This window comes from Phascolarctos cinereus, unplaced genomic scaffold (genome assembly GCF_003287225.1).
Source record: "Phascolarctos cinereus isolate Bilbo 61053 unplaced genomic scaffold, phaCin_HiC Scaffold_4;HRSCAF=312, whole genome shotgun sequence".
NCBI lineage: Eukaryota > Metazoa > Chordata > Mammalia > Diprotodontia > Phascolarctidae > Phascolarctos > Phascolarctos cinereus.
In genome coordinates, this window is record NW_027555847.1 from 95,608,383 (window position 1) to 95,632,881 (window position 24,499).

General features: G+C 44.3%; 1 protein-coding gene across 1 annotated transcript in view; it reads left to right on the top strand.

The window, feature by feature from the left end:
- The window catches only part of PLXNB1 (plexin B1), a 72,904-nt gene that overhangs the window by 43,444 nt on the left and 4,961 nt on the right, over positions 1-24,499 (top strand). Inside the window, 16 exon segments of the mRNA XM_078152471.1 lie at positions 506-682; positions 852-1,035; positions 5,409-5,651; positions 6,409-6,576; positions 6,660-6,808; positions 7,305-7,405; positions 7,529-7,746; positions 8,949-9,127; positions 10,617-10,683; positions 11,531-11,677; positions 13,482-13,650; positions 13,873-13,976; positions 14,073-14,157; positions 14,357-14,529; positions 15,689-15,849; positions 16,112-16,259. Of these exon segments, the coding sequence (XP_078008597.1) occupies positions 506-682; positions 852-1,035; positions 5,409-5,651; positions 6,409-6,576; positions 6,660-6,808; positions 7,305-7,405; positions 7,529-7,746; positions 8,949-9,127; positions 10,617-10,683; positions 11,531-11,677; positions 13,482-13,650; positions 13,873-13,976; positions 14,073-14,157; positions 14,357-14,529; positions 15,689-15,849; positions 16,112-16,259 (2,473 nt within the window).

Genomic DNA, 24,499 nt, shown 5'->3' on the forward strand with positions numbered 1-24,499 from the left:
ACTTTTGGATGTAGAGTTATCTGAGGTAGTTAAATGACTTGCCTATGATCACACAACCAATATGTTAGAGGCAGATCTTTTTGACTCTAAGACTATCATTCTATCCATGTTTCCAACTTGGGAAACATAACTAATTAAAAAAAGTTTGATTAAACCCCTGGATGATACAGCCATACTATGTTACTGAGGGAATCTTAGATACTTGTATGTGTCCTGAACCTGGATAATGACTCCAGAGATCCCAACCATGGCCTGGCGGGGCACTCCTGTTCTGGGTTTTCCCATTACAGAGGCTATAATTCTTACTCTTTCCTCTTTTCTCCTCTTCCTCCCCATCCCCCTTTCTCTCCTGCACTCCTCTACCTCTGTCACTGTTTCCTTGTCCCCTTCCCTTAGTTTAGCAGATTTATAGAATCTTTCTCCTTCAGAGCCTGCCATGGGATCAGGCTCTCGTTACCTTCCTTAAACCTGACCCAGGTTCTCTTTCTTTCCCATTGGCTCTCAGTTTCTCAGTGGCCCAGATGGAACAGCTGCAGTGTCAGACGAGTCCGAGTCCTGTGTCTGCGGCACTGCAGGTGGCTGTGTGGTTTGGGGGTGTGGAGAGGCAGCTGCAGCAGGGCCTCTTCCAGTACACACCGGACCCTAACATAACCTCTGCTGGCCCAGCCAAGAGCTTCATCAGGTGCCGGGCGTGGTTGGGAGGCAGGGCTCTTGGCTGGATGGTGGTGGTATGTGGGTGTGTGCGGCTGTGGGGGAGAGGGCTGGGAAGCTCTTGTGGCTTGGTGTCCATGGGGCCATGGCTCACATGGCTATGTTGCAGTGGGGCCGTGGCTCACATGGCTGTGTTGCAGTGGAGGGCGTGTGATCTGGGTCCATGGGCAGAACTTGGATGTGGTGCAGACGCCAAGAATCCGGGTCACGATATCAACTCAGGAGCAGCATCTGCGTCAGCGACGGGGGCTGGGCCGAAGACGCCGGATCGTCCCAGAGACTGGGCCCGAATGTTCGCAGGATACTCCATGCAGCACACGACACGTAGGTCATCTCTTGGCTACCCAGGTTCTCACTGTGTCCTGTTGCATTGATGTGACTGTATCTGTTATATCTTCTTGTCCCAGAAACTCATCCTAACACAGTGCCTTGCATGACATGTGGTCTCCCCTATCTGTCTTGGAGACTTTACACAGGATCAGTCTGTCTCCAGCCTCCCGAACACCTCTTTCTGTCCCTAGCTAACTAGGACTATGTACCTCTAAACCCCTTCCTCTAACACTTCATTCTCTTCCCAGCTGCCAGCACCTCAGTCTGCCTCAATAAATTTTTCAAGATTCATGTATTTTTTAATATAAATTTTTATTGATGTCTTTTGCTTTTTTTACATCACCATAGTTTTCTTCCTTTCTTTTTTTTTTCTTTAGCTAAGCAGTGGGGTTAAGTGACTTGCCCAGGATCACCCAGCTAGTGTTATGTGTCTGAGGCCAGATTTGAACTCAGGTCCTCCTGAATCCAGGACCAGTGCTCTATGTACTGCACCACCTAGCTGCCCCTTTACATCACCATAGTTTTCCCCAGTGTTTCCTTGCCAAAGAGCCAGTATTGTAACAGTATTTTTTTTTATATAGTATCTTTTTTTTTTCCAATTACATGTCAAGAAAATTTTTAGCATTCATTTTTACAAGATTTTGAGTTCCAAATTTTTATATGTGCTATCAGGTAAATCATATTTCTGTATTAGTCACAGCTGTGAAAGAAGAAAAAGATCAAAAGAGAAAAAACATGCAAAAGAATAAAGTGAGTTAAAAAAATATGCTTCAATCTGCATTCAGAGTCCTTCAGTTCTTTATCTGGATGTGGATAGCATTTTCCTTTGTGAGTCTTTTGTGCCTGTCTTCAATCATTGTGTTGCTGAGAAGAGCTGAGTCATTCATAGTTGATCATCGCACAGTGTTGCCTATACTGTGTACAATGTTTTCCTGGTTCTGCTCATTTCACTTTGCATTAGTTCATGTAAGTCTTTCCAGGTTTTTCTGAAATCTGCCTGTTAATAATTTTTTTATTGCACAATAGTATTCCATTATATTCATGTACCATAGCTTGTTCAGCCATTCCCCAATTGGTGGGCCTCCCCTCAGTTTCTAATATTTTGCCACCGCGAAAAGGACTGCTGTAATGCACATGTAGGTCCTTTTCCCTTTTTTGTGATCTCTTTGGGATACAGATCTAGTAGTGATATTGCTGGATCCGAGGGTATGCACGGTTAGGTTACCCTTTGGGCATAGTTCCAAATTGCTCTCCAGAATGCTCTCCACCAACAGTGCATTTCCCCACATTTTTTCCACAATTCCCAATTTTCCCACATCCTCTCCGACATTTATCATTTTCCTTTTTTTTCCCATCTTAGCCAGTATGATAGGTATGAGGTGGTACCTCAGAATTGTTTTAATTTGCATTTCTGTAATAAAAAATTATTTAGAGCACTTCTTCATATGCCTATAGATAGCCTTGATTTCTTCATCTGAAAACTGCCTGTTCATATGCTTTGACCATTTATCAGTTGGGGAATAGCTTGTATTCTTATAAATTTGAGTCAGTTCTCTGTGTACCTGTGTAGTTGAGAAATGAGGCCTTTATCAGGCATGCTTGCTATGAAGATGTTTCCCAGCTTTCTGTTTCCCCTCTAATCTTGGTTGCATTGGTTTTGTTTGTACAAAAGCTTCTTATTTTAATGTAATCAAAATTATTTATTTTACATTTCATAATTCTCTATCTGTTGTTTGGTCATGAATTCTTCCCCTCCCCATAGATATGACAGGTAGACTATTCCTTGTTCTTGTAATTTGCTTATGGTGTCATCCTTTGTGTCTAAAATCACGTACCCATTTTGACATATCTTGGTATGCAGTGTGAGATGCTGGTCTATGCTTAGTTTGTGTCCTATTGTTTTCTAATTTTCCCAACTTTTTTTGTCAAATAGTGAGTTCTTATCCCAAAGGCTAGGGTTCTTGGGCTTATCAAACACTAGGTTACTATGCACATTGACTACTGTGTTTTGTATACCTAATCTATTCCACTGATCCACCACTCAATTTCTTAGCCAATACCAGATAGTTTTGATGATTACTGCTTTATAATATAGTTTGAGATCTGGTATTGCTAGGCCACCTTTCTTTGTATGTTTTTTTTCATTAATTCCCTTGATATTCTTGACCTTTAATTCTTCCAGATGAATTTTGTTGTTATTTTTTTCTAAGTCTATGAAATACTTTTTTGGTAGTTTGATTGGTATGACACTGAATAAGTAAATTAATTTAGGCAGAATTGTCTTTTTTTTTTTTTGCTAGGTAAATGGGGTTAAGTGACTTGCTCTTGGTCAAACAGCTAGTAAGTGTCAAGTGTCTGAGGTCAGATTTGAACTCAGGTTCTGAACTCAGGTCCTCCTAACTCCAGGGTCAGTGCTCTATCCACTGTGCCACCTAGCTGCCCCAGAATTGTCATTTTTATTATATTGGCTTGGCCTACCCATGAGCAATGATATTTTTCCAGTTGTTTAGATTTAACTTTATTTGTGTGAAAAGCATTTTGTAGTTGTGTTCATATAGTTTCTTGGTTTATCTTGGCAGGTAGACTCCCAAGTATTTTATATTGTTTATAGTTATTTTTATTTATTTAGTGAGGCAATCAGGGTTAAGTGACTTGCCCAGGGTCATACATCTAGTAAGTGACAAGTGTCTGAGGCCAGATTTGAACTCAGATTCTGAACTCAGGTCCTTCTGACTTCAAGGCCAGAGCTCTTTCTACTATGCCACCTAGCTGCCCCTGTTTGTAGTTATTTTAAATGGAGTTTCTCTTTCTGTCTTTTGCTTCTGGGCTTTGTTGGTCATATGAAGAAATGCTAATGATTTATGTGAGTTTATCTTATATCTTGCAACCTTGCTAAAGTCGTTAATTATTTCAAGTAGTTTTTTAGTTGATTCTCTAGGGTTCTCTAAGTATACCATCATATCATCTGCAAAGAGTGATAGTTTTGTTTCCTCATTGCCTATTCTAATTCCTTTGATTTCTTTTTCTTTTCTTGCCATAGCTAACATTTCTAGTACTATGTTGAATAATAGTGGTGATAATGGGCATCCTTGCTTCACCCCTGATCTTACTGGGAAGGTATAACAGTATTTTTTCTAAGACAAAAAAAGAAAAAGAGGACAAAATCCATATAATTGATCAATACATTGAAAAAGTCTGAAAATATGTGCAGTACGCAACACTTGTAGACCTCCCCCTTTGCAAAAGGGTGGGCTAGGAGTGTCTTCTCACATCTCTTCTTTCAAGCCATGTTTGTTCTTTATAATTTTGTAACAATCACTTGATTTTTGTATGTGTGTGAGATTGTTATTTTGATTCACATCATTGTGGTCACTCTGTATATTATTTTCTTGGTTCTGCTACCTTCACTCTGCATCAATTCATGTAGATCTTCACATGCTTCTCTGTATGCATCATACATCATTTCTTATAGCGCAGTGATATTCCATTATATTCACGTACTTTGGTTTAGCCATTCCCCAGTTGATGGTTATCTACTTTGTTTCTAATTCTTTGCTATCACAAAAAGTGCTGATATAAATATTGGGTGTATATGGGGACTTTCTTCTTATCAATGGCCGCCTAAGGTATCAGCCCAGTAATGGGATCTGTAGGCCAAAATGTATGGACATTTTAATCACCTTATTTGCATAATTCCAAATTGTTTTCAAAAAATGATTGTACCAATTCACAGTTCTAGCAGCAATGCACCAGTGTGCCTATCTTCCCACAACCCTTCCAACATTGACTATTGCTCTCTTTTGTCAACTTCGTCAATTTGTAGGGTGTGAGGTGAATCCCCAGGGTGGTTTTGATTTACCTTTCTCCTGCTATTAGCAGTTTGGAGTATTCTTTCACGTGGTTGTTGGTTTTTTTTTTCCAATTCTGTTTCTGTTTGTCTATATCCTTTCACTACTTATCTGTTGGGGAGTGACATTTGTGCATGTTAAATGTTCACAGTGAAGATTGTGTGAGGGAGGAGAGAATTTTGGTCTGTATGTTTATCATGTGATCTGGACAAACTCTAGATTTTGCTCTGTTAGGTTCTATCTTGATTTTCCTGTGTAGCTGGAGCTTCCTGAGGGGATTGATGGCACTAAGAGAGGAGTCATGACTGCCTTATTAGATGAGGAGCTTCCCCAGGGCAGGGAGCACATCTTTTTCTGTATTCCCTCAGCACCCAGTTGGGTGTGGGGGCCCCCACACATAGCAGGTATTCAGTGTGTGGGCTTGGCGTGCTAGCTTGGAGGTACTGGGACTGAGTAGCTGAGGCAGATATAGTCCTGCTGTGTCCCTCTCCTCATTAGCCTCTTTTCCCTTTCTCTCAGTTTGAGGAGCCATGCCATATCAACTCCTCCCACCTGCTTGTGTGCCGTACCCCAGCCATCCCTGGGATCTCAGGTGGTACATGGGTCCAGCTGGAGTTTGTCCTCGACAATCTGCTCTTTGACTTTGCTACCCTGCATCCCACACGCTTCTCCTATGAGGCCAACCCCATCCTGAGGCCCCTCAACGTGGAGGACCCCTCCTCGCCGTTCCGACACAAGCCTGGGAGCGTGCTTTCTGTGGAGGTATCTATCCTTCCCTCACAGCACTGTGGCTTCCAGGGAGGTCATAGCAGAGATCCTGTTCCTCACTCTTCTTGCCTCCTGCTGGGTCTGTGATTCTTTTTTTCCCAGGCATCTCTGCTTCACTGCTTGTTCAGTAAAAAGAGTGCATTGGCCCTAGCCATGTGAGCCTACTGCCTCGCTGGCTTTGCTGAGTTGTGGGAGATAGAAGGACAAAGCAGAGACTTGAAGGCTGGTCATTGTGGGAGGGTTGTAGGAGCTGAAGGATTCCAGGAGCATAGAGGGTGGAGGCAAGGTTGTGAAGAGTTACGGTGTGGTAGGGTAAGAGAGAATCATGGCGAGAGAGGAATACAGGAATAGGAGGGAGAGACTGAATATGCAAGGAGGGGGCGGGGACCCTTTTGTGAGGTCTAAAAGTTTGAGATGCCCATTGACCTTCTATTCCAGGAGGAGGGAGGTGGAGCTGAGTGACTCATTCTCCCTCTGTTGCATGGAGAAGGAGTCCCGTGTTCCAGGAGAAGGGTGGTTTGAGGGACTCACTTTCCCTCCATCTCAGGGAAAGGGATCTGATGGAACCATTGTCCTCGCATCCTAGTGAGAGGAGGGGATTATTTATTTGCTCTCTATCCCAGGGAGAGGGGGAGTACTGATTTTGACCCAGTATTCCTATGTCTTAGGGGGAGGCAGGTCAGAATGACCCCATATTGCTCTTACTTGGGGGGATTCGGGCATCTTGAGTGACCCATTTTCTCTATCCCAGGGGGAGAATCTGGATCTAGCAATCTCTAAGGATGAAGTGGTTGCCATGATTGGTGATGGTACTTGCCTAGTGAAGACCCTGACACGGAACCACTTGTATTGTGAACCCCCTGCAGAGCAGCCCCCTCCTAGGCACCGGGAAGGGTTGAACTCCCTCCCTGAGTTCACAGTAAGTGGAGCATGAAAAGCTTTGAGACTTGGGTGGGTATAGTCAACAGCTGCCTGGACTTGGTGATTCTGTTCCTGGTGCAGGTGCAGATGGGCAACCTGAACTTTACCCTTGGCCGAGTACAATATGACATCGAGAGTCCCCTTGCCTTCCCTGTAGGAGCCCAGGTTGGACTGGGTGTGGGTGCCTCTCTCCTTGCACTTGGTGTCCTCATCATCGTCTTCATCTATAGGTGGGATACATCTTAGAAAGGGGACGAGGGAAAGGGAAGGAGAGGGGGCATAGGGGATCAGGGAGGTCTATAGTCTCCTTCACCCTCCAGTGACATGTTACTCATGTTCTTTCTTTCCCCCTCTGAGCGCTCTTCTTCCCACCACATGTTCTCTCTCTCCTTCTACCCACTTCATATCTGCCCACATGATGTTCGTCTTCTTTCCTATACATGGTCTCTATTCCTCTCCCCACTACATGGTCCCTAATTTCCTCTATTGTGGTACTCATTGTACGTTTATATTTTCTCTCTCTCTCTGTCTCTCTCTGTCTCTATCTCTTTCTGTCTCACATGCACACACACAAACTTCCCTTCCCTACCCTTCCCACACTTTCTCTTCCCTTTCCTTCCCACCTCCATCCCCCATTCTTTTTCTCCACTTTGCTCCAACCCCCCTTCTCCCTCCTTGTCTCTCCTCTCTTCTTTTTCTCTCTCCTGCTTACATTGGGGCTCCTAGGAGGAAGAGCAAACAGGCCCTGAGGGACTATAAGAAAGTGCAAATCCAGTTGGAGAATCTGGAAACCAGTGTTCGAGATCGCTGCAAGAAAGAGTTTACAGGTGACTTTCTTGCTACATTCCACCTCTCTTGACTGCACCTCTTTGTCACCTGAGCCCTGGTTCTCTTTCCCGACTCCTCATCCCACTCAGCCCTCCAGCGCCATGTATCTTCCTTTTCCACAGACTTGATGACAGAGATGACAGATCTTACCAGTGACTTGGTGGGCAGTGGGATCCCATTTCTGGACTACAAGTCATATGCAGAGCGTGTCTTCTTCCCTGGTCACCGGCAGTCACCCCTACACAGAGACTTGGGGGTACCCGAGAGTCGAAGGCCCACAGTGGAGCAGGGGCTGGGGCAGCTGTCCAATCTACTGAACAGCAAACTCTTTCTCACCAAGGTACAATCGCCTACTTTCTATGTGTTCCCCTTTCCAAGTCTTCCTTCAGTTCCCTTCTCTTCCTTTTGCTCCCCTTCCCTCTACTCCATTTCCTTCTTCCCTTTGTACTCTCCTCCCTTCCAATAAATATAAATCCTACATTTAGGCTCAAAAAATCAATTTTATAGATACAGGGTAAAGAACAGAGTATAGCTAGACAACAGATAATTTAGATGCACAAGATTCGGGGATTTTAGTGAATTGAGAGCTCAGTATGAATCAAGGGTCTGCCAGAAGAGCTAATGTGATCTTAGGCTGCACTATATAAGTACAGAAGGAAGGAGCTGATACTCTGGTCCTCAGGTCAGGCCAGATTGCATATAAAGTACAGTTATCCCCTCTACATCATGACTTTCCCCATTGTTGTTTTGATATATCTTGGGTCAGCATTAGAAATTAAATGGAAATTTTTTAGGAGTTTTGTGGAAGCTGCAGATGACATGTGACAAGGCCAGCAGATAATGCAAAAAAAGTTTAGCAACTCGGAAATGCATAAAATATATGCATAGTACTGTATAATATCAACATATTTTATCTTTTAATACCATAATAATTCAGACTTCTTTTCTGGTATGAAGGGAGGACCAAAAAAATTTATATGGATTTTCTGGATTGCAAGGGAACCACACCCCTAACCCATGCAGTGTGGAAGGGATGCCTGTGCTGTATTCGGGTCTGGGTACCATATAATAGGAACACCATTGACAAGTAGAAGGATGTTCAGAAGAGGGAAACCAGGAGAGGGAGGGGACTTAGAAACCATGTCATTCCAGGATCACTTGAAGGAAATGGGCATGTTAAGCCAAGAGAAGAGAATATTTGGGGGTGGGGAGACATGATAGCTGTCTCTAAGTATTTGGAAGTCTGATGTGTAGAAGAGGCATTAGAGAGGGAAAAGTTAGGAGGAGGAGGTAGAATCTGCAGATATGAGCTTAATTTAAGTAAGGAGAATCTTCTTGACAATGAGGGCTACTGTCCATAAATAGAATGAGCTGCTTCAGAAGGTGATGGTTTCTCATCAGTGATGATTTTCCAGCAGAGGTCACAGCTACTTAAAAATATTGTAGAATTCCTGCTCAGGTATGAGTTGGACCAGGTGACCTCTTGGGGCCCTTCCAACTCCGGACTTGTGTGACTTGACGATTCCTTTCCTTGATCCCCAGTTCATCCACACACTGGAGAGTCAGCGCACTTTCTCACCCCGAGACCGTGCTTACGTGGCGTCCCTACTCACTGTGGCATTGCACGGGAAGCTGGAGTATTTCACTGACATTCTCCGGACATTACTCAGTGACCTGGTGGCCCAGTATGTGGCCAAGAACCCTAAGCTCATGCTACGGAGGTCAGTGTTTCTGATGGAGATCTGGGACTGTAAAGGGTCTGTGTTGGGAAGGGAAGTGGGGGTGGAGGCTGGGGTCAGAGATGAGGCAGGAGCTGGGGATTGGGAAGACTGATGAGTGGGTTTCAGGAGTTAAGCCTGATGACAAGGACAAGTGGCTTCCAAAAGTTGGACATGAGTCAATGAGGTTTGTGTGCAGGATCGTGCCATTTACTATAAGGGCATTGAAAGGCAGAACAATAAGAGGGGCAAACATGTTGCTATAGGGATAGAGAGGGAGGAACAAAAGGTAAGAAGAGGCAGTGGGTATCTGGTGATCTCACTTATGCCTACATGCCCTGGACTTTTAAGAGGCTTCTTAATATTAGCATTTTTTAGCTTTAAGAACCCTGAGGGCTGGCAGGGTTCCTGATGGGAACTGATTCAGATAATAGTAACAGCTGGGGCTCCTCAGCTCCCTGCCATAAGGAGTAGTGGTGTGTATATGGGAAAACTGAGGGAAAATTGTGTTTGTCTGTTAGGAGGTCATTGGTGACCTCAGAGAGAGCAATTTTCGCAAAGTGATGGGGCAGAAGAATCCTCCTTGCAAGGGGCTAAGGAGGGATAAGGTCATGAGGATGGGAAGGAAATGTTTGCAAGGTCATAGGATCAAGCTCCAAAGGAGAGGCCTTAGAGGTCATCTTGTCCCACTCATTCATTTCCATCTGGAGGGAACCAAGGCCCTTAGGGATGAAATGACTTGTCCAAGTCCTCAGTGGGAGGAAGATGGGAGAGGGATTGAATAGGGTAGAAGGATAAAAGGAAGGCCTTTTCTTTTAGAAGGCCCTTGGGCATTTTTGTAAGCAGATGGGAAGGCCCTGGGGAAAGGGAAATATTAAAGATGCCAGGGGGAGGGTGGGACTGATGGATTAGTGCCTTGCAGGAGGTAGGAAGGATTAGGGGATGGAGGGTCAAGAAAGGGCAGTAGTTCTTGGAGTCCATTGAACCCTGATTACTGAACCCAGCTTCTGTTTGATACTGTCATAAAACAACCACAATAACCTAGAATGTGTGAAAGGCTGTTGGACTGGCATGTGTGTGTGGCAGGACTGCAGGGAATGTAATGGGAGGGGGCTGTCATGTATGACATCCAGTAGCTTTCAGGTCTCCTCTTACAGGAAGTCAAAGTGATGAACTCTGATATTCTCATTGATGTATGTAGAGTTTATTTTTCAGACATTAAGCTCTCTTTTCAACTCTTTAGTTTTTGAGTTTTTGTCCTTAGAACAATCTGTTTTGACAAGAGTTTGCTGTAAATTTCACAAAGACCAGACCACTATGTGTGCTGCTTGGGTCTGCACAGGTGACCTTGAGGCCTTTGGTGTTGATTGTGTTGACCGTGTTACCCTACTTCCTCCTCCCAAGGCACCCGTCCTGTGCAGGTGTTCCCTTCCCTACCCCAAAGGCTGCATTCTAGTCACATCAAGCCTCTTTCCTTTTTGCTTTCATCCAGGACTGAGACTGTGGTGGAAAAGTTGCTCACCAATTGGATGTCTATTTGCCTCTACACCTTTGTACGGGTGAGAATCCTTTGTTTCTTGGCCTGGGCCATTCAGCTAAATTCAATCAACATTGATTAAGCACATCTTATGTGTAAGACATAGTGTCTTCAGACTAACCCTGCGATCTGAGGGTCTGTGATTAACCCTGTGATTATTGAGGGCCTGTTACCAAGGTGATGTATCAAGGGCTTCTCTCCTGCCCCATTCCCTGAAGTTTGAGTTAGAATATCAGACAAAATGATGTAGAGAGTTGGGTTTGGTTTTTAAAATGAGCTTGGTGTATGGCCCAGAAGGATTAAGAAGGGATGAATTGTGAAGGTCGTCTTCATCTTTGTGATTATAGACACATGCTCCCCCATATCTCCTTGTTGGTGACCAGCATCCCAGGTCCCCTGCTTCCCTTCTTCCTTCTCCCTTGGTCAGAGCAAGCTTGTAGTTGATTAGATGAGAAACTCCACATTGGTAAGAGCGCTGGGTTTGGAGATGGAGAACATGGTTCAAATCTTGCCATTGTCATGACCTCTATGACATCTTTGGACCTCAATTTCCTTCTTTAAAAAATGAAACAGTTTGGATTAGATGGTCTTTTAGATCATTTTCAGCTCTAAGCCTATGATTTTATGATAGTGTAGGCCCATTTCACATAGGACAGGAAAAATGCAGGAAAAAAAGGGGCAGTGTACCTTAAACTAGGCTTTGGAGCTGGATTTTTCTGTGTCCCCAGCAAGGGTACTCATTTAGTCTCTGTGAAAGGTGGCTGCTCCTTCTATGTGGACACTGCCATTGCAGTGAAGTCCCCTCTGCCCTCTGTGTCTTCATGTACCACTCCCATTAGCCTGCGTAACATTCTGATCTCCTCCGATAGGACTCGGTGGGTGAACCCCTCTACATGCTCTTCCGAGGGATCAAGCACCAGGTGGACAAGGGGCCTGTGGACAGTGTGACTGGCAAGGCCAAGTACACATTGAATGACAACCGTCTGCTTCGAGAGGACCTGGAATACCGTCCTCTGGTGAGGGAATGCCCTGCCTAGTTCTCATTTTATCTGCTTTTGGGAGATGATTGGGATGTTGTGAAGCTGTAATCATAGGATTCTGGAAGGCCCTTTTCTCTTGTGAGGGGCACTCAAGTGAGTCATCAGAAGGAAACCGGGGAAATGGGCAGAGCTGGGACCTTGAACTAAGAAAGGCCTTAATAGTCACTGGGCTCAGAATGTTAGTCAGTCCTGCTTTGCCTGTGAGCTGAGAGCAAGAGAAGAAAAGGGGAAGGGGAGAGGGAATGCATAATAATTTCTGTAACACCTTCTGTATACCAGGCACCGTGCTAAGTGCTTTACAAACATTTCATTTGATCCTCATGGTAATCTAGAGAAGTAGGCCCTGTTATTATCCCTGTTTTACAGTTGAGGAAACTGAGGCAGACAGAGGTTAAGTGACTTGTCCAGGGTCACAAAGCCAGTAAGTGTCTGAGGCAGGGTTTGAACTCGTCTTTCTGACTTGAGGCCTAGTGCACTATTCACTGTGCTATCTAGCTGTCCATCAGGCAAGAAATTTGGTAGGTGGGTCAAAAGGGGAGTAAGACCTTTAACACAAGGGATAAGGGGTCTGTTTCTGGCCAGTGGAGGGAGCCGACATACCGTAGACAGGATCCTGGTAAAATGTTTCTGCCCTCGAGGTTACGTGGTTTAGACACTGGACCCAGCTTCTAATGTCAAGCCATAATTGAGAGAGCTGGTGCATGAACTTTAGGCAAAGAGATTGCAGGCGTCTTTCTAGGAAAAGGGAAGGATTCCCTGGACTAGAGTCACAGGAACTTATAGGAAATTGAAGATCAGGGGCTTGTGATGTCAAAGCAAAGTGATTGGAAGCCTTGGGAGAGGAATCTGTGGAACAAGAACAGAAAGATTCTTCCTCACTGAGGAGCCAGGGAGGGAAGGGAGGAAGGAAGCAAGGAAGAAAGGAAGTTAGAGAAAGAAAGGAAAGAAGGAAGGAAGTAAAGGAAAGAAGAAAAGAAAGGAAAAAAAGGAGGGAGTGAGGATTTGCTAAGCACTTTTTATAGTTGGGGAAAACGAGGACCTGTGAGGGTCAGAGTAGCAGCAAATCAAAGGTTCCACCTAGGCTACTTCCGGGCAGAGGGGTCAGACAGCTTAGGGAGGAGCCTGGAATCATAGGGGAGAGACTGGGGATCCATCAGCCTGGGCAGCAGTGCTAGCCCACCGCCTCTCCAGCAAGAAGTCTGGATCTTTGCTTAATCTCCATTCTCTGGTGCCTAGCTTAGACAGGAGGGAAGGGGAGCAGTACCTGGCCATCCCATGATGGCTAGATGCTCATGGTGGCATTCTAGGAACATAGATTTTGAGCTGGAAGGGGACCTTAGAGATCTGCTCCAAAGTGAACATCTAAGCCAGGGTGTGGACCCAGGCCTTCTGATCCAAATCTAGCACCACACTGTGGAAACCTGTGCTTTTCTGGGGGTTCAGGTGTTTCTTTTCTCTTCCTGTAGTTTCTTTCCTAACAAAAGATTCATTATGGAAATCCCCCATCCTTTTCTTAGTGAAACTTAGTAGCCAATTGTACACAGACTAGGTAAGGGAAATGGTCAGCCCCCAGGAGCTGGGGGTGGTGGTGGCAGGAAGGCCCCTCTCTTGCTGAGGAGAGCCAGTGGTCCTGGTGGACCCTCTGTTAGCGATGCAGTCAGCTGGTCATGTCGATCCCTTCACAGACTGACTCCTGTTTCTTCTTTATCACCCCGTGCCAGTCCCCTGGAGCCTTTGTGAAGGGACTGCTCGTGATCACCCCTTTATATGTCCTGTACAGACATTAAATGCAGTAACAGTGCCAGGGGTCGGGTTGGCAGAGTCTCCAGGCGTCCCTGTGAAGGTCCTAGACTGTGACACCATTTCCCAGGCCAAGGAGAAGATTCTGGACCAGCTATACAAGGGAGTGCCCCTTGCCCAGCGGCCAGACCCTGGTGCCCTGGATGTTGGTGAGGTGGCTGGAGGGGTGGATGCAGGGACAGGGAGGGATGAATTGGATTGCATTGCTCTCCTGCTGTAGGGACCAGGGTCTCCCCCAAAGTTGCCCTCATCCCTAGATGATGAGTTTGAGGCTCAAGCTGACCTGAGCCCTTCTCCCTGGACAGCAGCATGGGAGCTCTGTCTGATGACAGGGGGAGACTGAAGCCTGTCCCTTTCCACTCCCCTCGTAGAATGGCGGTCAGGGGTGGCTGGTCACCTCATCCTGTCTGATGAGGATGTCACCTCTGTGGTCCAAGGCGCATGGAGGCGGCTGAACACCTTGCAGCATTATAAGGTGGGAAGGGACAGGGGTTAGAGAACAAAGGTGAAGGCTGGAGGGGAGGGTGCTGGGGTTATTGGGGGGTAGAGGAATCACTAGCCCTGTCAACAGGTTCCTGATGGAGCAACTGTGGCCCTGGTTCCCCGCTTCAGCAAGCACATTCCCCGGGAAAACCAGGATTATGTCCCTGGAGAGAGTGAGTACCTCTCTTCTTCTTACACTAGGTAGCATGGGCATCTCCCCAAATCCTTCCTTGTCCCAAGGAGATCTCCAAGTACGATCCTAGATATCACCTCCCTTTAACCCCTGCCCACATGGAGGTCACTTCACCATGGAGGTTGGGAGGATCCCTTGTGGGACCATAGGCTGATCCAGATATGGGGTCCTTAATGCAGAAACCCCAATGTTGGAAGACATGGATGAGGGAGGCATCCGTCCCTGGCATCTAGTGAAGCCGAGCGAGGAGCCAGAACCACCCAGGCAAAGGAGGGGAAGCCTTCGGGGTGGAGATCGGGAAAGAGCCAAAGCCATCCCTGAGATCTACTTGACTCGTCTGTTGTCCATGAAGGTAGCAGTTACAATGGGGGTGTCATTCAGGGACAGATGGCATGGGCAAGTCTAGGGCTTGGTCAGAGATCGTGTAGGACAAGGGTAAGGGGACACAGTGCTAAATAAAGTCCACTCTGGTGCCTTGTTATGGACTGAAGGGAACCCTAGGTTCTTGAAGGCTGTGTCAGTCAAGTCTAAGCTTTGGGAGAGCCAGTCAAGGTTGAAAGCCTTGAATGTGATCTCTGTGATAGCATATGTATCTGTTGTCTGAAAGCCAGCCCAGTTAATAAGTCTTATAAGGGATGAATTTTTTGGCTCCCGCAGTTCTTAAAGACCATCTGGGGTGGGGGTAGGGGGGTCGTGATCTGAATCAGTGGAGGGACCCTACACTGGCAAAATCACAGGTTATTGAAGTGTCCCAGACAAGGGAGCCAGTTGTCTCATTTTTCAGTGGTGTGCTGGAGCTGCCTTGTACTGGCTCACGAGAGCTGATTGTTAAATTTCAGTGTGAGCATTTATGCCTTAGTAATCAACAAATGCTACAAATCAGGGCTTGGTTTGTTGTTTTGTTGGTGGCCTAGACTTAAGATAGTGGTGGAGAAAATATTAATAATGCAGATTAAACTTAAAAGTGTGCCAAGCATACATTCCTCTCCCTCCACCCACACTTGGTTGTTAAATATTTAGCAGCACACTCCTGCATGGTTCTTTACCCTGATCAGACCACATGCAGAGTATTGTGTTCGGTTCTGGGTGTCACGTTTTAAGGGAGGCCATTGACAGACCAAAGTGAGTCCCGAGGAGGGCAAATGGAAAGGTGGGAGGACTGCAGATTAGGCCTTCGGAGGATCAGCTGGAAGCACCAGGGAGTTTTCGCCTGGAGAAGGGAGGACTTGGATGACATGATAACTTTCTTCAAAGATACAGAGGGGTGTCATTTAAAAGGATTAGATTTGTTTTGCTTGGCCAGAACTGGAAGTACTGGATGAAAGTTGTTAAGGAGCAAAGCAGATTTCTGTTTATGCAAGGGAAAACTTTCTACTAATTAGAGCTGTCCGGGAAGTGGATTGGGCACAGGTTGGGTAGAATTGCTGTCTTCAGCCCCAGGCTGGATACTTGCTGAGGTCTCAGTGTCAGTCCAGGATTTGTTCTTTTCTTCTCCCATGATCCCTTTGCAGGGCACCCTGCAGACGTTCGTGGATGACTTATTCCAGGTGATCCTGAGTACCAGCCGCCCAGTGCCCCTGGCCATCAAGTATTTCTTTGACTTGCTGGATGATCAGGCCCAGCAGCATGGTATCTCAGACCAGGACACCATCCACATCTGGAAGACCAACAGGTCAGGGTGCCAGCTGGACTGAAGGGGTAGTGGCCATGACTGTCTTCTTGCCTGCCCTGTCTGCAGGTCTTTCCCTGAGGTTATGGGGGGCTATGTGGTGGACGAGCATCATTCCACGCCATCCGTTACAGTGAGAAGAAGTTCTGGCTAGAGGCTTTGGCCTGTGCTTGGGAGGGAGAGGACGTGGAGGCCCTGCAGGGTGGGGCCCAGCTACCCACAACTTGCCATTCTCACACCCTTCCTTGGTCTGCCCTGTCCACAGTCTGCCCCTGAGGTTCTGGATCAACATCATCAAGAACCCTCAGTTTGTTTTTGATGTCCAGACGTCAGACAACATGGATGCTGTGCTCTTAGTCATCGCCCAAACCTTCATGGATGCCTGCACTCTTGCAGACCACAAGTTGGGTCGGGTGAGCCAAGGGCTGAGGGTGGCCCAAGGTATGGGGATCAGAGGTATGAGGCAGGGGTACACGTCAGGCTGTTGTAGCACTGGGGTAGATGGAGAGAGAGAGAGAATCTTGGGGTGGGTGGGGTGGAGTTGGTGTGTGGGAGAAGGAGGTATGGCATCAGAGGAAGAGGTGTCATAAAGAATGGAGAAGTAGCATGGATTTGGGGTTGGTAATAAGAAAAAGAAAGGAGGTAGTATGGCATATAGATAAAGGCCTTAGAGTCAGAAAGACCTAGGTTCAAATCCTGTCTCTGATATGTATTAGCTGTGTGAACTTGGGAAATAACTTAATCTCATATTGTTCAAAGGAACTCTTTCAGGCTTTGTTACCAAGGAGTTCCTCATATGAATAGGTTTAGGGAATTTTCACACTGGGAGTTCTCTATACTGATAAAAATCACAAGCTCCAACTGGCATGCCCCCCTCCTCTCTAAAAAAAATGTGTTATGGGAAGGAATGAAGTATGTGGTGTGGGTGGGGAGGGGGAAATGAGGGTTTGGCATGGGGTAGAACTATGTTGATCATATCTTTTTTTTTTTTTTGGTGAGTCAGTCAGGATTAAGTGACTTGCCAGGGTCACAGAGCTAGTAAGTGTCAAGTGTCTGAGGCCAGATTTGAACTCAGGTCCTTCTGACTCCTAAGGCCAGAGCTCTATCCACTGTGCCACCAAACTGCCCAGATCATATCTTTCAAATAAAAAATGGAGATCATAGGATTTAGAGACTTAGAGATGAGACATTAGGGATCATCCGTTCTAATTCTCTAATTTTCCAGATGAGGAAACTGAAGCCTGGAGAGAAGTTAGATGACTTGTCCCAGTTCACAAAGGGAGCAAACAGCAGAACTGACCATTAAGTGCTCATATGTTTCATCTTCTCCATGTTTTTCTATAAATCATCGAGTATCTGTGTGACACGCAGGGGGCCTTCCTTGGGTCTCATTGTCCATTTTGTGGACTACATGACAAGCCCACTTCCTTTCTTTTCTGGCCATATCTGTCCTTGGTGATGCCTTTTATGCCACCTCCCATATATCCTTGGTAATATGCTATTGCCTACTTAGACCACCTGTACATCTTTCCATTGAGCTTTAGGTCACCTGCAGTTGTGATTCTTCTGATGTCATGTTGTTCTATGTTTAAAACCTTATAGCATCACTGAGGAAATATTGCTGATAAAAAAGCATCTTTAGGGAGACTTTTGGGATCATAAAGAGGACAACTGTCTTTATAGTGTTTGCTCTCCTTAGCCTGTTTGATTTTGAGCCCAGTTCATCACCCATCTTCACTGCTTGTCCAAGGCATCAGTAAAGATGGGCTGCCCACTCAATGGCAGATCATAATCCAGAACAATGTATACCAAATACATAGTACCTTATTTAAAGATAGAGTCTGAAGTAGAAAATCATCTGTGGAAACCTGTTTCCTTCTCATATTTACATCTCAAATAACCATGATATGAACATACTCAATTTTCATAAAGATGGGAAAGTACAAATGTGGATCATCAGTTGCTAATGTCTTCTTGGTCCCCTTTCCTTTGGTGTGATACTACTGTCCATAATCTTTTCTCATTCTTTTGAATTCTTTCCCACTTTGAGATAGCTTGAAAATGGATGTATAAGTGACTAAATATTGTGACAAATTCAGCATGCACTTTTTTCATATGTAGTTGTTTAGGACCAGCTGCTCTTCCTGAATTCATCTTTTTAAGTGATATTTCTACTTCTTCATTATAGAACATCAGATACCAAGGTGGTAGAGTCCAAATGTGGTGGTTCCATCCATCAATGATGAGAATAGACTCCAAAGAATTGTGAACAGATCTGTTCCAATATATGACTATTTATTACCCTTCTAGTTTCATCTATAAATGGTCACAGGATGATCTGGTTTAGTTAATTCTCATACTAATCGCATATTCCTTTCCTTGCTTTTCACTCTTTTGTGGGGCCAATACTACTTGTGATCTTCTGTCATCCTTTTTCATGTGTTTCATGTGTTATAGTTGGGCTTGCTTTCTAAACTGGAATTGTTTTTGGTGTCACGTATCTACTTGGCATTGAGATCAAGTATTCACTTGATTAAGGCAATCTGTGGGCCTTTTGGCCGCATCGTTATTGTGACTCTTTTACATTCATTAAGCCTTTCTAAGAAATTGTGCTAGTCAGAGTCAGTGTCTTTCATCCATTTCCCGTTTTTGAGAACCAAATAGGTCAGGTTGCAACTGCTGTAAGTGCACACTGTATTTTCTTATCTGTATCCTTTCTTCTAATCTAGTGATGATTTTGACCTTTGTTCTAACTTGTTAATGATCTGACTTTGTTCAGTGAGCTGATTCAGCTCTGATTCCCATTATAGGTAACCTGTTATTTCCCTGTCCATTAAGATACAAATTAGACAACATAGGTAAAGGTCTTTGCAAACTTTGAAGTGCTTTATAAATGTTAGCTCTTGTTATTATATAGTAAATTGAAAGTTTTGAGATATTGTTCAGTGCTTAACATGACCAGGCCCTTCTGACACACTTCTTAAATAAAGTGTTTGTGATATGTAGGCTTGAGGCTTTTGAGTAATCCATAAGCTTTTGGCCTTTTTCATTTCTTAATCCCAAACCATATTTTCCAATATTTCTTCTGTCCTCCCTGTTTCTGCCTTCACACTGAAGTTACCTAATAGCAGGGCATATGTTGATTTAATTCAGAGGATCTTGCAAAGTTCTTCCTGGAATTTCTCTGCTTGTTTATCCTTTACAACCAAGGTTGGCGCAACCTGTAATTATCTTCATGGTGGCCTTTTTGCTGATGCTCATCATAAGCATTTCAAGGTGAGATGAGCAAGGATTTCATGAAGTGATATTTGGGCACCTGGTGAAACTAACTCCACTAATTCCTTTAGTTGTTTCTTTAAGGAGAAACCACGAGCCATCCTTTCATTGGCAGCAAGTTCTTTCTCTTAGTTTTGTTTCTAGGGAGAATGTCAACATGGCTGTGGTTTGGTTCCTACAACAGTGTATCCAGCTCATTGGTCTCTGGATGAGAATCTCACGATTAAAGTACTGACAGTGTCTATGGACAAATATTTGGTCATGTTTGTTGACAGCCTAAAGAAAAAACCCTGATTCTTAGTCCCCTCTCCTCTCCCCTTTCACCATTCAGCCATTGTCTCTGGGAATCTTAAATTTCACGGGTCACCATGGCCAAAAAATTCATCACTTAGTGGCCAATCTGCTGGTTGAGTCTTTATGCACTTAACCTAGATTGCTCTTTGGGCAGCAGCCACGGGCTCCTACTGGAAGTAGTCCCAGCTTGGGTAAAGCTTGCTGGGGATGTCTTCTACTGGCATGCTTTCAATAACCTAAGCTCATCTCAATGCCACAGTGAGGTATGGAGTATTCACGGGACACAGGAACCAAATGAAGGGCAATTCTAAAGCAGTGAAATAAGATGTTGGGTAGTCTGGTATAGAACGCCATGTGAAAACGCAGACAAAAGGAAGGCTCCTTGAGGGGAAGTGAACTTGGAGTCACTTCTTGGAGGAAGAGATGGTTTTGTTTTTTTGGAGATGGGAGTAGGTAAGCAAAGGTACTATGCTGGGAAAGAGTAGATTGTGCAGAGATGGGTAAGGAGACTGAATTGCCCAGAGTTAAGAGACTGAAATGGAGAGAAATCAAAGATGTCTCTTCCTTCCTTCTTTCCTTCCTTCTTTCTTTGCTCCTTTCCTCCCTTTCTCCCTCTCTGTCTCTGTCTCTCTGTCTCTATCTCTCTCTCCTCCCTCCCCCCTTCCACTCCTTCCCACCCCAAGTGAAAAACAGACAAAGAAATAAAAAGAAAACCCTCATAATAAATATTCATAACCCAGAAAAAAAAATTCCCACTTTTGCCATGTCCAACAATGTGTACCTTATTCTGCATTTTGAGATCAACATCTCTCTGTAAAGAGTAGTAGCATGCTTCATCTTCATTCCTCTGGAATCATGGTTTTTCATTGCCCTGAGCAGTATTCTATAGACTTTCAAAGTTGTTTTTCTCTATAATGTTATTGTCTTTGTATAAATTATTCTCCTAGTTCTGCTCACTTCATTCTGCCTTGGTTCATAGAGGTCTTTCTAGCTTCCTTTGAAACAGTTCATTTTGCAATTTCTTATAGCAAAAGGATATTCCATCATATCCACGTACTATAATCCGTTCAGCTGTTCCCCAGTTGATGGCCACTCCACCCCCAGTTTCCAGTTCTTTGTACCACTAAAAGAGCTGCTGTAAATATTTTTGTCCATATGGGGCCGTTTCCTCTTTCTTTGATCTCTTTTGGGACAAAGGCCTGGTAGTGTTATTGCCAAAGACCTTTTCCAACTGTAAATTTCTGACCATTTCAGCCTTTCATCTTATGAGATATTCTTAGCATGTGCAAGGTCACAGGTTTGGGAACCAGTCTGTGTGTGTTAGTTCAAACTCTGACTGTGGCTGAGCTCTCTCAGGGAGGAATTAAGAAGAGAGAAGAGGTAAAGACCGAGAAATAAGCTTTGGGGAATTCCCAGGGTTCAAAGTCTGACGGTGGTGGCTGCCTTAGGGATGAATCAATGAGGGAGAAGAGCTAAAGGCCAAGAATAAGCCATGGGGAATTCCCAGGGTTAAAAGAGCTGGAGGAAGATGAGGAGACAGTGAAGGAAATTGAGAAAGAACTCCCAGAAATTCAGGAAGAATGCCAGGAGAGTAAAATATCCTGGAAGCCAAACAGGGAGAGGAAGTGTGATGAAACAGGGCCAGACATCCCTTTTGTTGTTGTCTCATAAATACATGTTGGAGACTATAAAGAGTTTCCATGTTCTATTTCTGATCACCGCTTGTGATTTCTAATATTCACCTCGGTGACCTTTCTGACATCTTGGTCTCATTTCCGGAGCCCTCGGCGTCCGTGTGTTCTGTTATCACTAAGGAGGTCGCCCTGTATTCTCCACTATTCTTAGAGGTAGAATGACATTGTGCTCCTACTCAGGACACATGTGATCTTGATGCTGACAATTGCTAGCCGGGTCACCACACTAGCAAGTCAGTTAACTTCTCTGAGCCTCAGTTTCCTCATCTGTAAAATGTGGATGATATTGAATTCTCTTCCCACCTCACAGGATTGTTCTGAGGAGCAATCTATGAAGCTTAAAGCTCTAGATGAATGTGAATTTACCATTATTTGGAATTCTCTCTGACCATAATCTCCTGTCCCTCCATCTCTCCCACCCCACAATCCTTCCCCAATCTGTTCTTTTCCCTTCTCTTGCCCTGTAAGTGCCTTGGATTATCTCTGTTCTCCTATTTCATTGTTCCTATTCTAGTCAATCATTTCAATTATGTACTGTTAGTTCTTGGATCCCAGGACTCCTTATCCTTTCATTGTTGTCATGCTGAAAACTGAGGCTTTAGAGTAGATTTAATATCACCTTCGAGGCAGGTAGGTGGCACAATGGATGGAGCTTTGGGTCTGGAGTCAGGAAGACTTGAATTCAAATATGGACTTAGACACATACTAGCTGTGTGACCTTAGGCAAGTCACTTGACCTCTGTTTGCCTCAGTTTCTTTAACTGTAAAATGGAAATGGTAATAGCACCTATGTTCTAGGGTTGCTGTGAGGATCAAATATGGTAATATTTGCAAAGCTCCTGGCACATAGTTGTTGTTCAGTTGTTTTCAGTAGTGTCTGACTTTTCATGATCCCATTTGGGGTTTTCTTGGCAAAGATACTGGGGTGGTTTGCCATTTCCTTCTCCAGCTCCTTTTACAGAGGAGGAAACTGAAGCAAATAGGATTAAGTGACTTGCCCAGGGTCACACAGTTAGTAAGTGTCTGAGACCAGAATTGAATTCAGGAAGATGAGTCTTCCTGACTCCCAGGGCTGGTGCTCTATCTACTGTACCACCTAGCTGCCCTGGCACATAGTAGGTGCTATACAAATGCTAGCTATTATTAACATCATCACCTTCTAGACTCCCAAGTTAGTATTTTTGTCTTCCCCCTTTCCTGGGAGCTCCAGTCTCACATTTCCAGCTTGCCTAATGACTTCCCTCCCTTGATGCCTCACTGGGACTTCAAACTCTTTATGTCTTAAGTTGTATTTCTCTTCCTCCTAGACCTGGCTCTTCTCCTAGATCTTCTGTTTTTGATGATGGCACCACAGTTCTCTCAGTTGTCCAGACTCAAAACGTGAGGGTCGTCTTTGACTTTTCCCGATCCCTCGTTCATCACTTTGAATCAATTTTCAAGTAGTCATGTTGATTCTCTGTTATATATCTCATTCATCTCCTTCTTTCTTCTCCCATTGTCACCATCCTCATTTAGGCCTTTTTACTTATTGAACAGATTATTATATTAGTCTCCTAACAGGTCTCTGTCACCAGGCTCTTCTTTCTCTAATCTTCTTTACATCACTACCTGAATTCCTTCCTCTTCATGTACTTTATATTCGAGTTAAATCAAATTAAAACGGTTATTTGATATTTTAAAAAAAGTTTTAATTTTAATTTTTTGTTTTTTTCCATCACCCTAGTTCCCTATGGTGTTCCTCCTCCTCTTCCTCCTCCTTGAGTCATCCTATATGACAAATAGTACTTTTATAAAGAAAAAAAAGCAAAAATCAACATAACTGATCGACACATCAAAAAGAGTCTGAAAACATATACAGTGTGTAATGTTTGTGGATCCCCCACTTCTGCAAAGAGAAGAAGATATTTTTCTCATATTTCTTATTTCAAGACATGCTTGTTTTTTATAATTTTGCAATATTTATTTTGGATCGTTTGTGGTCTTTCCATTTACTTTGTTGTAGTCATTGTGCATATTGTTTTCTTGGCTCTGCTTCCTTCATTCTGTATCAGCTCATGCAGATCTTTCCATGCTTCTCTGTATTCATCACATTTGTTTATAGCACATTAATATTCTGTATCTTGTATCACACTTTGTTTAGCCATTTCCCAATCTAGGGCATCTACTTTTTTTTTTCTAATTCTTTGTTATCACAAACAGTGCTGCTATAAATATTTTGAGGTATATGGGGACTTTCTTTTTTTATCAATGGCCTCCTTAGCTATTACTTGATCTTGTTCTACCTTCTTCTATCTCCCCTCCATGTACTGTGCCTAGAATGGACTTTCCTTCCATCCTCTGCCCTTGAAATCCTTCTTTGGCCTCAAGGCTCAGCTCAGATGTCATCTCCATGAGGAATAAATAGCCTTGCTTTCCTCCACCCCAAACTGATTTCCTATCTGGCCTAGATCCTATCTGGCAGTATCAGACACCTTCCCCCCACCTCCCTTGCCACTGTCTTCTTTTCTCTTGCCTCTCTGGTCTTTCTGCTGACCTTTTATTTTCTGACCTTTCCCTCCTAGAGGGAACCCAAAGTTCCCACTCTATTCTAGTCCTCAAACCCTCTCCCCACTTCCCAGTGATGGTAGGCAGGACCTTACTACTATCCCTACCCTACCCCCTTACCTACTGGGCATGGCTACCAGGATGAGCATGGAGTTAGCAACTACAATTCATCCCAGACAATGGAGGTCTTACTGGGCCTTGCCATCTATCCTTCCATGATGTTCTCTACGGCCCCAGGCATTACAGTCTTGACCTGCTAGTGCAACCTAATGACCTCTGAGACCTTGCCATCTTACCTACACCTGAGTCCTTAGGACCTGGGGTCCTTCCATCTGGCTGACAGCTGAATTAGTTTTTATATGTTGTCTTCTCTGGTTAGAATGCGACCTCCCTGAGGGCAGGAACTGTATTGCATTTCTATTTGTATCTCCATTCGCAGTGCTTAGCATAGCATATGGCATATAATGATAAACATTAATAAATGCTTTTTTTTCTTTCACTCATGAAAGCTTTCTCTAATCTGCCACCCTTTGTCTCCACCAGATGTGATCCATTATACTTATTGGGCCTTTGCATTGTAATCAAAATTAGAATATGGTTATTTATGTACATATCTCTTGGAAACACTCCTCCCCCTATTTTACTTAAGGGCAGGGATTACATAAGTTTCCATCATTGTATTTCTAGTGTTTTGCACATTGTAGGTACTCAATAAATGTTTTATTAATTGAATTAAATAAACCAACACCTTAAGAATATGGGGGTCAAATGACTCCTTAGCCCAGAAGAAGATCAGAAAGGAACAGAGAGGACTATGGCTGGAAGCTTGCCCCATTCTTGGGATG